At 40.1% G+C, this 17271-nt stretch overlaps 1 protein-coding gene across 7 annotated transcripts in view; it reads left to right on the top strand.

Annotated features, from left to right (window-relative positions):
- Nucleotides 1-17271, top strand: part of adgrv1 (adhesion G protein-coupled receptor V1) — a 524573-nt gene that overhangs the window by 101796 nt on the left and 405506 nt on the right. For all 7 annotated transcript variants that reach the window (XR_013886686.1, XM_080189140.1, XM_080189139.1 and 4 more), the window contains exons 21-27: nt 2901-3274; nt 4620-4790; nt 6890-7070; nt 8334-8533; nt 11408-11537; nt 12417-12497; nt 16998-17137. Coding sequence is in view for 6 of the 7 variants with exons in the window: in XM_080189140.1 (XP_080045266.1) it covers nt 2901-3274; nt 4620-4790; nt 6890-7070; nt 8334-8533; nt 11408-11537; nt 12417-12497; nt 16998-17137 (1277 nt within the window). In the remaining variant the exon portion in view is untranslated. The remainder of the gene's footprint in view (nt 1-2900; nt 3275-4619; nt 4791-6889; nt 7071-8333; nt 8534-11407; nt 11538-12416; nt 12498-16997; nt 17138-17271) is intronic.

Genomic DNA, 17271 nt, shown 5'->3' with positions numbered 1-17271 from the left:
TTCTGGTTTCTGTACAATTGAGTGACTTGCTGCACCATTTCAGAGGACATATAAAAATCAACCACATTGCTGTGGATATGGAGTCACATAGGAATTAGGAGCAGATGCTTAATTCAGCCCTTGAAACCTGCTCCACCATTCAATCAGATCATGCTGATCTCTGCAGGCCAGATTAGGAAAAGACAGCAACTTACTTTCTCTAAAGGGTTCTAGTAAAACAGATGAGATTTTTTATGATCACACTGTTTCTGTGATCACTATTAAACTAGCTTTTAATTCCAAATTAATTTATGAATTTAAATTCCATCAGCTGCTGCAGTAGGTTTTGAACCCATGTCCCAAGTGTACTCGGCTGGGTCTCTGGATTACAATGATATTAGCACTATGCCATTGCCTTCCCTACCTAGGCAGCAGACACGATGCATTTGTTCTCCAGCAGTCTGCTATACCAACTGCATTTGAACAAATACAGCAGAAAGAAGAATGACAATTTGCTGCCAAGGGCAATCCACTGACCACGTGGCTCATGACTCTGTTCAACTCATGCATGTTCAGCATGCAGAAAATGAGGTGATAAATGACAATAATATTTGTGCCACATAACTGTCAGGCAATGAACATCCCCAACAAAAGGAAATCTAACCATCTTCCTTTGACATTCAATGGGATATCCATAGCTGAATCCCCCACTATCAACATCCTGAGGTTGCCATTTACCGGAAAAATAGCCTGATCAAACAGAGAAATATTGCAGCTGCAATAACACTCACAATGCTTGACACTAGCCAGGACAAAGCACCTTGCTTGATTAGCATCTCATCCACCAGCTTAAACTTCAGGATGAAATCTTAAGCCCGTACTCTCCACCCGCAATATCGCCTGTGATGGCTCAAGATCCGGCAAAACCTGGAAATCACGCATCTCGCTGTTGAGATCAAGATATCCGATTTTTGCTGCCCCTTGCTGGCAATGTAAGTAGATTCACAACCATAATGGATAAGAACCTGATTTCACTGCAATTTAATAAATTTAAATCCAATTCAACACCGCCTCACCAGATTATCCACCACATGAGATTCTCTTAATTTATAACAGCTTCACTCAGTTGTGAATATGACGAGGGTATCCCTCCGGTGCACAGGTCGGTATAACTGCTAGGAGAGAGGGATATAGCCTGACAGTGTCCTGTCAATACCACCCCCCTGGCAGTGTCCCCTGGCACAGTTGGCACTGCCAGGACAAGTTCTAGGGGGAATTCCATGTGAGTTTCCCAGTTGTGGAAAGGAGGGGGTACCAGGCGTGATTGGGGGTGGTGGGGGGAACTGCAGAAGGAGGGATGTCTGGAACGACGGTGATTGGGGGGTGGGGAGGGTAGGTCGTGCGGTTGCGGGAGGCCACAGATACATTTGTACATTTGTGGTGGAGGGGGGAAGTTATATTTATTTATTGCCCTACTGCACAATCTCAGTGGAGCTGATTCCTGGCTCTAACTATCCACACCCCACCAGAGTGACAGCGCAAACCATGCTCCTCTTTTGCAGTTTAAGGGACAAAATCTGCAGAGAAAACAGGCCAGTGGAGCTGACAAGTTCCACACTAGTTTTCTCACCAGCATTTCCACTCTACCAACTTCTCATAAGATTCTGCCCTTGCCCTTCCACTGTCGGAGAAAAGCGGCAGCAGTATGTTCCATCTACAAGATGCACTGCAGTGACTCACCAAGGATCCTTCGACAGCATCTTCCAAACCTGCAACCTTGACCACACAGAAGGGCAAGGGCAGCAGATGCATGGGAAAATCTGACTGCAAGCTCCCCTCCAAGTTGCACACCATCCTGACTTGGAAGTATATCGCCGTTCCTTCACTGTCGCTGGGTCAAAATCAATTACCTACCCGTCACAACTCTGGGTGTATGTACATCACGTGGAGTGCAGTGGTTTGAGAAGGTGATTCAACTCTACCACATTCTCAAGAACAATTAGGGGTGGGCAAAAAATGCTGGACTTCCCGAGAGCAAACATGTTCAAAAATGGAATGCCGTACCAGCCCACTAAATGTGATAGAACAGAACATTGGAGAGTTGAAACAGCCCTTCCACTGCCTGTACTGCTCTGGTTTGATTTCATTAGTATAGCTGGGGATAATTTCATCAGCAAAAGTATGCACTTATAAACCAGAGTTTCTACCCTGGTTTAAAACCAGATTTAAAATAACTATAACCTGCTTAAATAAATTCTATCAAGTCACTTCTTGGTTTAATTGTTGTGTACCTGTCAGTTTCTGAAATAAAAAAAAGTTCACAACAAAAAGTTAGCGTGTGATGAGTGGTGCCTGTGCATCTAAGAAGGTGAGTACAATTGAAAAGCCTCCACCAATCAGTGGAATCTCACAGTTTTGATCTGAGATTGTGGCTAAATTTGTGGATAGAGCCTGATTCGGGCAAATCGAGTTTTGGGTCAGTGTAAAAGATCATGGAAAATACAAAGGTTAGTAATTTTGTGTATAACACACTCATGTTTAAAATTCCATGATCTTTTGCATTGTTTTGGCTGATTCTGTCCAGACAGTGTTGATATTGTTTATGGAAAGTCCTTCCTGCTAGCAATGTCCTTTTTAAAATCCCATTTGTGCACCGACAAATGTAACCTTCATCCTTTTGTCAGTCGACAAACATAACACAAGGTTATAATACTTCATTTGAACGATTTTCCATGCTGTAAAATGGCATTTCATCCAAGTTATATTGTGGTCTTGATCTGCTCGTTGCTATTTTCCATATCTAAGTTTTCTATGTCAGCTGATTAATGCAACATCATAATAAGTTATGTTTAAAATTACAATAGTTTTTTAAGTAGTTCTAAATGCTACAGTTGTTTTCAATAATATTTCCATGTCTCCAGGCCCTGGTGTTTTAAGAGTTGGGGCAGATGCTGACGGGGAGAACAGGTTTACAGGACTAATGCAAGATGTGAGATTATATGTACGCAAGCTGAACCGAGCAGAAATCCATGAAATCCATGCTACTCCTGCGAAGGCTGACCTTCACCCAATATCAGGATACCTGGAATATAGACAGGGAGAAAAAAAGAAATCATTCATAGTGGCTGCAAAAGATGACAGTGAAGAGGAAGGAGAGGAATCTTTCACATTAAAAGTGACTGCAGCGAATGGTGGAGCCAGAATATCACAGGATAATAGCACGGCTAGACTACGAATACAGAAGAGTGATAATGCCAATGGACTGTTTGGTTTTACTGGAACCTGCATACCACAGGTGAAATTTATATTTCTGTTTTAGGTCATAGATCATAGAACCCTACAGTGCAAAAAGAGGCCCTTCGGCCCATCAAGTCTGCACTGAACACAATCCCACCCAGGCCCCACATCTCTACATATTATACCCACTAATCTCTCTGACCTACATATCCCTGGACACTAAGGGGTAATTTCTTAGCATGGCCAATCAACCTAAACTGCACATTGTTGGACTGTGGGAGGAAACCCATGCAGACACAAAGAGAACGTGCAAACTCCACACAGACAGTGACCCGAGCAGGGAATCAAACCCAGGACCCTGGAGCTATGAAGTAGCAGTGCTAACCACTGTGTTACCGTGCCACCCTGGTAGCACATTGCTGAAAATGAACCTGATACTTTCAGGCAATTTCAAGATGCAAGTGTTTAACTGAATCAAGGACATTGAGGCTTTACTACCCAGAGTAGCTGGATAAAAGGGGTGGCATGGTGGCACAATGGTTAAGGCTGCTGCCTCACAGCGTCAGGGATCTGGGCTTGATTTCCAGCCTGGGTTACTGTCTGTGTGGAGTTTGTACATTCTCCCCATGTCTATGTGGGTTCCTCCAGGTGCTCCGGTTTGCTCCCACAGTCTGAAAGACATGCTGGTTAGGCGCATTGACCCGAACAGGCGCCGGGCTGTGGCAACTAGGAAAAATTCACAGTGTTAATTTAAGTCTTACTTGTGATTAATAAATAAACGTTACTTTTTTTATGAAAGCTTATAGATCAGGAAAAGGCCCTATAAACCATTGCGTCTGTAAGGCTTCACTGTTCTAGTTATCCAAATCTGTTCCCACTGGACTTCTATTTCTATTTGGTTTTTCAAAGTTGTATTCCAACAAAAATAATTGACATTAGCAAGATTGATTGCCTGATGATGCACGCTGATATTTCCCTTTTTGGGAAGAATTAAACATTTTTAAAGATTTATTTCAACTCAACGAGAGGCTCTTTCTCTCTCTATCAGAATAGCAGGTGCCACTTAATCTGGTGCAAGCTACCCTGGGTGAGAAATTCTGCTATCCATGTCCACTGCGAATATTAAAGTACTTCTGTTACTGTGACCTAGGATAAGATTATTGTCCTTCCCAGTCAGTAGCTGGATTACCAACTCAGTGCACACCAGCAGTGGAGCATTGCTGCTAGAGTTTTAGCCCCTATTCCTGAAACTGACAATTAGATAATTGGCCTAAAGCTACCATATTCATCTTTCTCCCTATTTTTGAATAGAATTTGTTCCTCTTCTCCCTCCGATAAGGTGGTTTGTTTATGTATCATTTTTGAGCAACCAGCAAATTTTTACTTTGTTTTTCCTCTTACAGACATCTGAAGAGGGATCTACAATATCATGCATTGTGGAAAGAACAAGAGGAACCTTAGACTATGTCTATGTGAATTACAGTATCTCACAGATTGAATTTGACAACAGCAATATGAGTGATTTTGCCAATTCAAGTGGTACCATTACCTTTCATCCCTCGCAAAGCTCAGAGGTGATGACATATCTCACCACCAAAGATTCATGTTAGGCATTGTGTCATTTGGAGTACCAACAGAGGATGCAGCATAGTTGTGGGATGCAGGCTTTATCATACTTGATCTTGAATTTCCTTTTTCAGATGTGTATAACTGCAGACCCAGGCCAGCTGGAGACTAATATTGTCAGGGTGATTTTCAGATAGCACCTGAAATAAGCATAACACCAGATGTATCTGCTTATTTGTGCTGTCATGATGCACAAGCCATTATGAGGCTCAGACTTCATCCACGTGGCACTGCTGTACTGTGGGCATTATGCGTACGTTACACTGAAGCTCACTGGTTCTAGAAGGGTAGGAAATGAACTGCCCACCACATTGAGCTGGCGAGCAGGTTGGGCCTATGGAAAAAGATCGAGATCCCAGAGGGGAGTGAGTCTCATGTCAGTAGTAGGGAAACTATTAGAGAAACTTCTGAAGGAGAGCATCTATCTCCACTTGGAGAGGCAAAGCTTGATTAGAGATATCAGCATGGCTTCATTAGAGAGAGGTCATGCCTAACAAATTTGATTGAATTTTTTGAGGCAGTGACCAGCTGCAGTCAACATAGTTTGTGTCGATTTCAGCAAAGCCTTAGACAAGATCCCACATTGGAGCTTTGTAAAGAGGGCAAATGCACATCGGATACAGGGTAATTTGATAAAATGGATTCAAAATTGACTCAGTTATAGGAGACAGGATGATGACAGAAGGCTGCTTTAGTGACTGGAAGCCAGTGCCCAGTGGAGTACCACAGGGATCTGTGTTGGGCCCCCCTGTTATTCGTGATTTATACAAATGACATTGATGTCTATGTGGGAAGTAGGATTAATAAGTTTGCAGATGACACAAAGATTGGACAGATGGCTAACAGTGAGGAAGAATGTCTTGGGCTATGAGAAGATATAGACAGAATGGTCAATGGACAGATAATTGGCAGTTGGAATTTAACTCTGAAAAGTGTGAGATGATACACTTTGGAAAGACTAATTTGACAGGAAAATACTCAATGAATGGTACGACACTAGGAAATTCTGTGGAACAAAAGCGTGTTTCTCCACACATCTCTGAAAGCAGAAGGGCATATTAGTAGGGTGATGAAAAAGACATATGGGACACTTGCCTTTATCAACTGAGGCATAGATTACAAAAGCAGGAAAGTCATGTTGGAGTTTTATAGAGTTTTGGTGAGGCGAAAGCTAGAGTACTGTGTGCAATTCTGGTTGCCATATTATCGGAAGGATGTGATTACACTAAGAGAAGAAGCCAGGGATGGAACATTTAAGTTATGAAGGAAGGTTGCATAGGCTTGGGTTGTTTTTATTGGAGCAGAGAAGAATGAGGGACAACCTGATAGAGGTGGACGAGATTATGGGAAACGTGGACAGAGTAGATGAGGAGCAGCAATTCCCCTTAGTTGAAGGATCAGTCAGTGAATTCAGTTGTTTCTAATGTGATGGAGCGGACTCAATGGGACTCTTATGTGCTGTATTGAGGAAGGTTTTGAACAGCATCGGGCTGCAATATATTTTTAGGAAGGTTGAGAAGGAATAGGAGTGTTATTTTCAAGCATCATCCTAAGGTCACTTTAAAGATAACTCGTTACGCGTTTCAGTAAATGGCACTACTGCATCGAGCATACCATCCATATACAACTGAAAATTAAAATCAGACTCCTGCAACTGAGTCATAAGGAAGTAAAAAAAATTGAAAACCTGAGGAGTTAACTCAGGCAAAGAAAAATCTGGGAAATTACTGCCTGATTGAAATGTATTCAGGTATTTGCTCTTTCCTTCCTTCAAGTTGGAAGATTTCCATTGCATGCTCTGCAGATGTGTTTATAAAAAATGCACTTCTGATGTTGCTTCATTTCTTCCACAAGGGATATTAATGTTATTTTGGGTGGAGCAAAAACATATGCTAAAAGGCGTAATTAAATATTGCTTTTTATATATGTGGTTCCCAACAGCTAATGTTCTAATATAAAATTTAGTTGACAATCATTATTCCTGATCATATTTACCAGTTTAATTAATTTTTAAATTCTGATTGTAGGGCTTCTTTTTTTCTTGCAGGTTTTGAATGTGCATGTTGTCAATGATGATTTACCGGAGCTTGCTGAACACTTTGTAGTTTCACTGGTTTCTGCAATATCTGGCGATGGAAAAGTGGGCTCGACTCCAACGAGTGGGGCTAGTATAGATCCAGAGAAGGCTAGCACTGAAATCACTGTAAAATCCAGTGACCATCCAAATGGTAATGATATTATAAAATGTGAAATGCCAATAATTATATTGTGATTAAAATTAACCGGTAGTTGGGAATGTATAATTTGAAAAGGTTTAATACTCTGATGTTTTGCGGTTTTCATCTTTTGAATTGAAAATTGATATTGATGTTAGGCACCATGCCAATCTGCATAGTTGTGTGATGTTGGTAGAAGTAGCTTTTGTGCTCTTATTGTGCTGAAGATTGAGGTCGGAATTCTACGGCCACACTGGTCTAAGAGCTGGAAATCCCCGCCCGACTGGCAATAGCATTTCACCTTCTCTGCAACCCGCTTGCTAAAATTCCAGTGGCGGGTGAGATGGGAGAATTCCGGCCCGTAAGTTTGGGTAGTTGTGTTCATTGTTTGCCGGCATAATGGATACTTCAGTGGAAAACATCTCATATTTTAAAGTTAAAACATAATCATGTATGTTGCATTACTAATTCCCATGTGAAATTGGCAGGGTTGCAGAATCTGACTGCTGACAAGTGAATGGCTATATCATTTTTGAGTTTTGTGGGAATCTGATTTGCCGCAAGTACAGAGGAAAAACAGTGCAACCTGGAAAAAACTATCCATGATTTTCGGTTTTAAAGAACGTGACCTGCCTGAATCTTTTTGGATTGCAGTGCAACAGTGGCACACTGACTGTGATGGAATTGGCTGCCTAAAGAGACAAAGAATGCTGTGATAGAGCTGTGTTGAATCCTTCAGAAAGCTCTGTAGACAAGCTTTAACATCTGTATAATAATTCTGCTTGTTTTCAAAGTAATTACAGTCCTGAGGGGATGCTTAGCTTAGCTGACAAATAAACCAGTCCACGCAGCATTAAACGTGATGACAGGAGATGATTAAATTATAGAAATGATATTAGCATCAGACATAATATGGCATAATGGGAGAAATCAAAGAAGTTTTCCATATTTACAAGGCAGAAAAGTTGTGTGAATAGCTGAAGAAGTGGGGCTGAGGCAGGTAGAAATAGAAACACAAAATGCCATGCAGTCCAAGGCCTCACAGCCTGATTGCAGCCAAACTCACCAACATAGTCGTCCAAATGGGTTTCCATCCCTGAGACTGACCAATTTCTGCCTCCCTTCCCTAAAAGTGGCAACACATCTATGTCAACTCACAAACTCTTTCACACTGAAATCTGAATTATTAAATGCAATAATGAGGAAAACCTCTTTCAAAATTAGCACAGATTATAAACAAGCCTTAAAGTCATGTCTTATTGTAACATTTTTCAGGTTTACTGCAGTTTTCTACTGAGTTACCTCCTGATAGCAATGCAATTATCCCCCCTGCACTCTCTGTACCAAGTATCACTGTGAAAGAGGAGGTTGGACTACTCAGATTGCTAGTAGTTCGTGCACAAGGTCTTCTGGGAAATATTATGGTAGCATACCAAACTGTTCCCATGACAGCTTCCAGTCCATCTGATTATCAGGTAAGTTGAAAGTCAGTTTTATAAAATAAACTCTTCTCTCTAATATGATGATGCTGTGCCTTTAAGAAGTGAATTTGTATTACAGTTCTTGTGAAGGAAATGTTTTGAGCTTCAGCTCTGATTATGGTGCCAATTTGTGTGCTCCAGGCAGCCCACCTGCTGAGTACACAGAATAATTGATCCAAGATATTGTGGTATTTGTTTTAATGTGAGCTAATGCAGTTTTTGTTTATTTTTTGTCCTCTGGGGTTTCAGGGTAGGGTATAATTAGGTTGATTAACAAGAGGAAGTCATGACAATGGGGAGCTAAGCTTATAGAGCAACAAGCAGGAAGTTGTCTGCTTGGGTCTGCCAGAAGCCAGAAGCATTATTTTCTTTTTCTCAAAAGATGGTAGTTTGGAACCTGTCAGAAAATAGGTACCTCTCTCCAGATGTGTTCTGGAGGATTAGCAGCTCACATACCACACATAAATTTGTGTTTTGCTAACAGATTATTACTTATGGGGAATATTGCTTAAATTGGAACTAATGGAGTTGACTAGCTGTTAAGAATTGTATCTGGTCATGATTAAATATTTCAGTTGATAAAAGTTATGGTAATTCTTTTTGTTATAGTTAAACTGTATTGGTAAATAATGTTTCTTTTAATAAAAGCTTCTTAATGGGTCAGTAAAATCATATCTGAGTGAAACACTTCATGCTCACACTGATGCCAAAATTAAAAATAGTTCCATAGAATCATAGAATCCCTACAGTGCAGAAGGAGGCCATTCAGCTCATTGTATTTGCACAGACCACAATCCCACCCAGGCCCGATTCCTGTAACCTCATATATTTATCCTGCTAATCCCTCTGATAATAGGGTCAAATTAGCATGGCCAATCAACCTAACTGGCATACTTTTGGACTGTGGGAGGAAACTCACGCAGACACGGGGAGAATGTGCAAACTCCACACAGGCAGTGGCTCAAGGCCAGAATTGAACGTGGGTCCCTGGTGCTGTGAGGCAGCAGTGCTAACTGCTGTGCCATCCTTTTTGGGTTTGGATCCGGTCTAACTTCATAACCTTGGACTTTCTGATTTGATGCCTAATGAATTGGGAGCTCTTGTGGAATTAAACTTTTTAATTCCTTGTTTAGCTTAAGATTATTGAACTTAAAGACAGTGAGTGTTGAATATCTGTGGATTCTTTTCTGGTGTTACATTTGGTTAGTTTAAATACGGTGTGCCTTGTGGAAAAATGGCTCGGTCAGTTGCTGAAGTTTTTATTGGTATGGAAGAAGTCACTAGGGGTGGTTTACAAAAGGTGATAAAGCAAAGCTTTTGAAATTGGAAAACAAGCTACAGTTGACATTACCTGAAGGACGTTAAGATAATCGCAGTGATAGCTCAGCATTTTAAATTGCCAGAAACACAGTCTGAATTGGAATTGGCTAAAATTCAATTACAAATGAAACAGCTTGAATTAGAAGCAAAAACCGAGAGAGAGAGAGAGAGGAACAAAGAGCAAAAGAATTAAGACAGTTTGAACATGAAAAAGCAATGACTTGCAATTAAAAGCAGAAGGCCCATCTTGGTTCTCAGCCTCAACAATATGTCTCCAATCATTGTTTGAAGGCTCTTTAAACCTCACCCCTCCATTCACTCTCACCCTCCTCCCTCAATGTCACCCTATGCCATTGTAGATTTTCTGTACCACCTCAGATTCCTCATGCCACCTCAGATACTCTCATGCCATCCATCCCACATAACTGCTATGTCCCCATGGATACACCATAGTTATTCATTAGAATGCACAATGTATAGTCCTCAGGTTCCATACAATATTATTGGACAATACATTCTTTTGGGGAGGATGGACAGGGAGATGGAAGTTGAGAGAAGATACATTCTGCCAAATAAAACAAATCTTGTAATACTTTTAATCTCATTAGCCAATGTTCCAGGAGGCAGTCACACACCTAAAGTTTAAGTACTTCAGATTTGGTCCTTGGCCAAGGACAGGAGAGTGTGACTATGAGTGAAGCAAGTAAGGAGAAGCTTCAGCCCTTGAAACTCTCCAATAGGCTTCAGATCTTATAACTTGCATGGTGCAAAATACTGCAGATGCTGGAGATCTGAAAGAAAAACAGAAGTCCTCAAAACTCAGCAGGTCTGGTAGCATCTGTGGAGAGAGTTAATATTTTGAGTCCAATGTGACTTTAGTTTGGAACTGAAGAGAGGTAGAAGTGTGACAGATTTTATGCTGTTGAGAAAACTAGGGAAGGTAGGGTCAGGTGGAGCATAAGAGAAGATCAAGGATAGATTAGAGGCAGGAGACTGGTAATGGTGGTAGTAAAATAATAACACATTGGCCTTGGGCAGGTGTTAATAGCAGAATAAAGCTCAGCACTGTCTGAAACCAAACGTATGAAGAAGACAAAGTGTGAGTGAAAGCAAGATGATGAATTTTAATGCCATGTGCCTGAAAGGTGATTGCAGACTGAATGGGTTAGGCAAGTGACATTAGCATCCTGCAACCACCTCCCCCATAACCATATGTTAATGTATGTTTCATACACTAGGCGTTCCTAACTTTCAAAAAAGCCAGAGGAAAATGCTTGGAATCAGAAATAGCGAGGAAAGTCAGGTTTCCTTCATAAAAACATCACAGAAACAGCCAAAAGCACTGAAAAGGGCCTCAACACCCAAATGAAAATTCAATATCAATTGTTTTATTAGCTTGTTTAAAATCTATTAAACTGAATTTTTGTGTGATCCCAACTCTCCTTAGATAATTGATGGAGTTCAGCGCCTGATTTGGTATCTGGTCATCAAATAATCAGAAACAGTGGCCCATTGAGAAATTACTAATACATTTAAATTGGTTTCCAGGACGCAGCAGGCATTCTGGATTTTAAGCCTGGAGAGCAATATAAATACATAACTGTAAATATCACAGATGACTCTGTTCCTGAGCTGCCAAAGAGCTTTAAGGTGGCACTTCTGAATTCAGAACAAGAAGGTAAGCATACATTATAATGCTTCTGGTATGCAACAAAAAATTCTTCAGTTTCTCAATTTTCTTAATATGCAGGAACAAAGTGATCATTTTTCAATATAATGTTAAGGCAACATAACGTGATTACAGTTTAATAGAATTGTCAGTTTCCGCATGGTCAGTTTCCAATCTGAACTGTCTTGTGTGTAGTTTTCAACTATGTAAAACATGTTCCCCTGGTCACTTCATTTAGTTCAGTCTACAAATTTGTGGCAAGGTTTCTGAAATCAAAGCTAACTATCTGCATGTGGCATACATGGTGGCACAGTGGTTAGCACTGCTGCCTCACAGAGCTAGAAACCCAGATTCTACTCCTGGCTTGGCTCACTGTGTGTGCGGAGTCTGCATGTTGTTCCCGTGTCTGTGGGGGCTTCCTCCCATATTCCAAAAGATGTGCTGGTTAGGTGCATTGACCATGCTAAATTCTCTCAGTGTACCCAGAACAGGAGCTGGAGTGTGGCGACCAGGGGATTTTCACAGTAACTTATTGTAAGCCTACTTGTGATGAATAATTATACTTTAACTTGTCATTTTTGACCTTGTTTAAACCTGTCATATTTGTATTCTGGTCTATGCTATTCCAACTTATTTTCTCGTTTTCTACTCAAGATACACATCTTTATGGAAAGTGAGTGGAAAAGATTATAGAGCATTTACACCCCTGAAGTAGTTGAATGTGATATGTGCTGTGAATATTAAATGTTTTAGTTTAAAATAATATTACTTTATGTTATTAGAAAAGGTGCTATCTGATTTTTCAGTTGAGTCAGTGGTTCATTTTTTCTTGTTCATTGCTTTCCCTTTTTTTGTGTGTGTGAATGTGGTGTGTGTTTATTTTTGAAGTGGCTGAACTCTTTGGCATAGGTACCGGCGGTAGTGGTGATGGTGAGGTGGAGTTCTTCCTTCCAGCTTTACACATTCGTGGTAAGAACCTACTGTCTATGTCTTTCCTGTGCTGTTTAAATTTCATTCCTCAGTTAATATTACGAGCGAGTGCGAAGGATGATGCATTAGGTGAACGCTGACAAATCTGATGGTCTTTTCTCACCCTTTTCATAAGTTTTGCCACTAATTGACAACTGTATCAATTTCCATTTCACTAGAATATTCATGCCCTCTTATTCATGCTCTACCAGTCTCAGTTACTGAGTTTTATTAAATGATTGCATAGAACTAAATTTTCTGACTGCCTCTTTCTTCTTACCAGTAGAATGATTTTTCCAAACAATATTGCAACCTGAATTAATGGAATTAATTTGTAATGTTGATTATTTGTCTTACTATGAAAGAAAGTAACAGGAAAGGCTAGATGTACCTTATATACCCAAGAAATAGTCAATCTTGCATAAGTCATTCCCAAACTTTGGTCCCAAAATCCTTAATTTTCCAAAAATCTGTGATAGCTTTGGAGTGAGGTTGGTGGAAACAATCCAGTGAGTTTTTTTTGGCATTTTTTTCACGAGTTTGTGATTTTGGCATTTAAACCATCAGAAATTGATAATCTGGAAGTTCAGCACCATGGACAGCAGCTACTGAGGCTGTGTGCTTGCTGGCAGTTCCCAAGAACCAGCATGGATTTCAATCCCTCAAAAATATTGCTTGTGTAAGAGTTGACCCCCGAAAAATCCGATTTCAAAAACACACCTTTTTCACATGTATTAAAGAAATAGATAGATTTGTGGAAGACTTTTAAACTAGGAAGAGTTGTAACAAAGTTGAGAATTTCAGTAAAGGAATTACAGTAAGGAATATGTGAAATGCCTGAAGTGACATTGAAATGCAGGAGTACACAGGCCAAAGTTGGAAGAATGATGGATGCAAGTAGACATGATGTGGATATGCCGGCGTTGGACTGGGGTAAACACAGTAAAAAGTCTGACGAAGTCACCTGACGAAGAGGGAGTCCCCTCGAAAGCTTGTGAGTTTACTATCAAATAAATCAGTTGGACTAAAACCGGGTGTTGTCAGACTTTTTACTGTGCAAGTAGTCATCCAAGGAAGAGACGTTGGAGAGAAGAGATAGGAAAATTAATTCTGGAGTTCAGAAAGAAGAATTGAAAAGATTATGTGAATCAAGGTGCAAAAAGAACTCCAAAGAATGGAAATCTGAAACAAAATACATGCTGAAAGTACACAGCAGGCCTAATAGCATCTGTAAAGGATGAAGATATAAATCCTTACCAGATCTAAAATTGAGTCAAATTATTCTTTACTTGAGTTTTAAAAGTCTGTAGCTTTAAGAGTGAAGGGAAAAAGAGGGATGTAAGGAGTTTCTGTTTTAAAGTCATTTGAAAGAATGAATTTGACTGAAAGTTAAGATGTTGAATCTTAATTTTCATTCATTGATATGAAGAGGGAGCAGGGGCATGCCAGAAGGCATGTATAGGGCTTAGTAGGAAGAAATTAACAAACCTATAGCTAAAACATTTATGTAAAGTGGGAGATAGACTTCAGAGATGCGAGCGAGATTCCTGTCAAGTGTCTATTATCCTCTCTGGAAGTGTTATTGATATGTTAGAAGCTCCATGTAGGTATTGGATAAACATTCAGATTTCAAATACAATGGGCTTTATTGAAAGTTAAGGATAGTGTAAAGGTGGGAGTTCATTTTGCAGGAATGAGGAAGCAAAACTTTTTTGACAACTTCATCAATGGGGATGTTAAGAGTTCTGTTTCAGATTTGATTAAATGTAGGTACACATTTAGATGTTAAAAAATAAGCTCATCTAATGAGGGTCAGACCTGAACAGGAGATATGAAGATGTCCAAATGCTGCTAAGGAGTTAGATTTTAAGGAAACGTTGACATTGGGAAAATCTGAGTGCTTTGTTAAAGACATTTCAGAGTGTTTTCAGTAGAGAATTCTTAAGCATACAAAGGAGATGGCGGATGGGTCTAGCAGTGATATTAGATTGGAAAGAGAGGGATCATACAAAAGCTAGGTTTGGAAGAACAAAGGATGGAAGTAGAATGTGGGGTGGAGAAATTGCACTGTGTGCGAAAAAATTGGTTAGGACAGGGTGAAAGGTATAGGGTCCTTGGCAGAGAACAGCATATTGACAGCTGAGGAGTTGTGGAGGAATTGAAATTGTCACCTGGAAATTGGGAGGAGAATTGGAGAAATTAGAAGAACTGCAACAGTAGTTGATATTATTGAATGACTAAAAGATTTTGGTTAAGTATCACAGCTCTGAAACTTGAAACAATTTTAACCATAATAATGTACTGATGATGCAGCCTAATCCCTAATCACCCAAATCTTTTGAGCAGTGGCAACGATAAACGGATTCCTGCTGCGCTTGCAAATTCCCCAATTCAACACTGCTGCACATTTCTTCACAATCTTTGATACCATTTATCGCAGAAATGTGCTGCATCCCTCAGGGAATTCAGCTGTACGGAGTAAGAGTCGGGGAAGACAGTCTCATCCCTTTTTATGGTACTGACTGATGTATGGTAAGTTTAAATATCCAGTTTGAATATTAGTGAATAGGCAAGTGCATGAATGGGTAAGTTGGTTAATGGATAGATGGGTGAGTGAATAGTCCAGTCAGTAGATAGGCAGGTCACCTTGAGGCGGTGCTAGACATGGCTAATCAGGTCGGTCAGTGGTCGTAAGGAAGAGCATTTGGGGCTGGGGGGAGGAATGAGGGGTGCGTATAGCCATGGTGGGTCGGGAGTAGTAGGGTGGTCAAGACTGAGACTGATAGTCACGGTGGGGACATTTAGTTGGGTTGCGTTAGGGCAGTAGATTGGGGAACTGATTGTGTAGTCACCCAGCTGTCAGACCCAGATAAATACCACTGAACTGTCCAAAATCCCTGAATCTAGCTCAGAGTCAGGCATTCACAAAGTGTCCCAGGAGAAATGGATTTCCCATTGCAAGTTGAAACTTCCCAAGCTGTTGCCATGTAGGTCTATGTGTCAGGAAAGCAGTGTCCCAGCACAAATCTTCAATCTTCTGTCTGATCTCTGATGATCCAGAGTTTGGAAGATTTGGCCGAAATATTTCAGCTTCTTTGTCCCATGCTTTTGTTTACACTTTATTCTCAGAATGCAGTTTTCATTTCTGGGAGATGTATACTATTGACTTACGCGAGCTTCTGGCAGTTTTGTTACATGAAAAACCATACCTTTTAATAAACTGTGTTGTTATTATGTTGTGATTGTCATGTTTTCAGTGATAGTTTTAGTTAATCCATAAAATATGAAAATGCAGAACAATAACATGAACATTGTACCCTAATAAACCCAATTTTTCAAGGACCATTCGCAATCTATCTTGAAAAATATTTAAACAACTTAGGCTGCTTAAAACACATTGTGCATAATTTCCCCTGGACCCCCAAGGAAGATTGATTAAATATCAAGTAACTTTACTAGCTGGCTTCCAACTTCAAACTCCCAACTTCCTTATACTTCTATGTAATAATAGAAATGATTTTAAAAATTCCAAGAATATGGATACTATTGGCAAGGTTGGCATTTATTGCCCATTCTAAGTTGGGCCAGAGAATTTTGCACTATGTTTCTTTTGGTTTTCTGTTAATGAAGCAACAAAACAGTGACTTGATACCATGGAGTTGCTCAGTAAACCATTTCAGAGGGCCTTTAAGAGTCAGGCATGTTGAAGTCATATACAGACCAAACATAATTATCTCCCTAGAGGATGATTTGGGGTTTTAGGACAATTGACCAGTTTTATGGTCACTTTTTTCCTATATCTTTTGTTAACTTATCAGATTGCATCTCATTACTGAATTCAGATTCTGAAATTGCCATATTGGGATTTTAGTTTATTGTAATCCAGAGGCCTGGATTAATAAATAATATCCAGGACTTGCAAAATACCTCATTGGGACTTACACCAGCCAAGACTGGTGTAAGATTTCCTCAGGGCTTACATGATACAATTTCTGGAATGGTTGAGGAACTCCTTTGAATGGAGGACTAATGGAAGATCTGCTCCGTGTCTCTACCCTCATCAAAATTTAAACAATACCATAAACAGGACAAACCCTGGATAAAGACCTGAGATCCAAATTGAATTCCTGGCTGGAATTTTATTGCCTCGCCCACTCCAAATCGGGATGGGAAAAGCTTGCAGAATGGCATTATCCATTGGCCTCAAGCGGGATCATATGAGCCTTGGATAGGCAAGGCGGTAAAATTCTGGCATCTGTCTCCAAAGTTGCCTTTTCTAATTTGCAGCCCCAGAAATTTTAGGCTCAGTGCTTTAATCAATGGCATCGCTCGCATTTGGAAAAAGAAAGTTATAAGATTGTGTATTTAAAACACACTGTCTTACACAATATTTCAATGAAACCTATAAGATAAATATCAGTTCTTTTTTCAGATAACCTAAACAGTCCAAAGCAGTGAAAAGATTAAAGTGATTCTTTTTCAATTGATTTTTATTTGCAGCCAGTCTTGGGATAGCATCTGAAATCATAGTGATTATTGATGCCTCTGATGATGCCAATGGAGTGTTCCAATTCAGCAATGATTCTTTGCATTTGAATGGTACAGAACCGGAAGGGAATCATGAAATTGTTTTATTACAGGTCAGTAATTTGTCCTGCCCATGTTGAAAATAGAAATTGTGCTGTTGGCGAATAGGATGCTTAGCTTACAGTATTAGATTTGAAAATAGATTGTACATAGAACAGTACAGCACAAGAATAGGCCCTTTGGCCCA

This window comes from Carcharhinus amblyrhynchos, chromosome 5, assembly GCF_965287045.1.
Source record: "Carcharhinus amblyrhynchos chromosome 5, sCarAmb.v2.hapA, whole genome shotgun sequence".
NCBI lineage: Eukaryota > Metazoa > Chordata > Chondrichthyes > Carcharhiniformes > Carcharhinidae > Carcharhinus > Carcharhinus amblyrhynchos.
The sequence above is the reverse complement of the archived record's forward strand: the minus strand, read 5'-3'. Positions and strand labels throughout refer to the sequence as shown.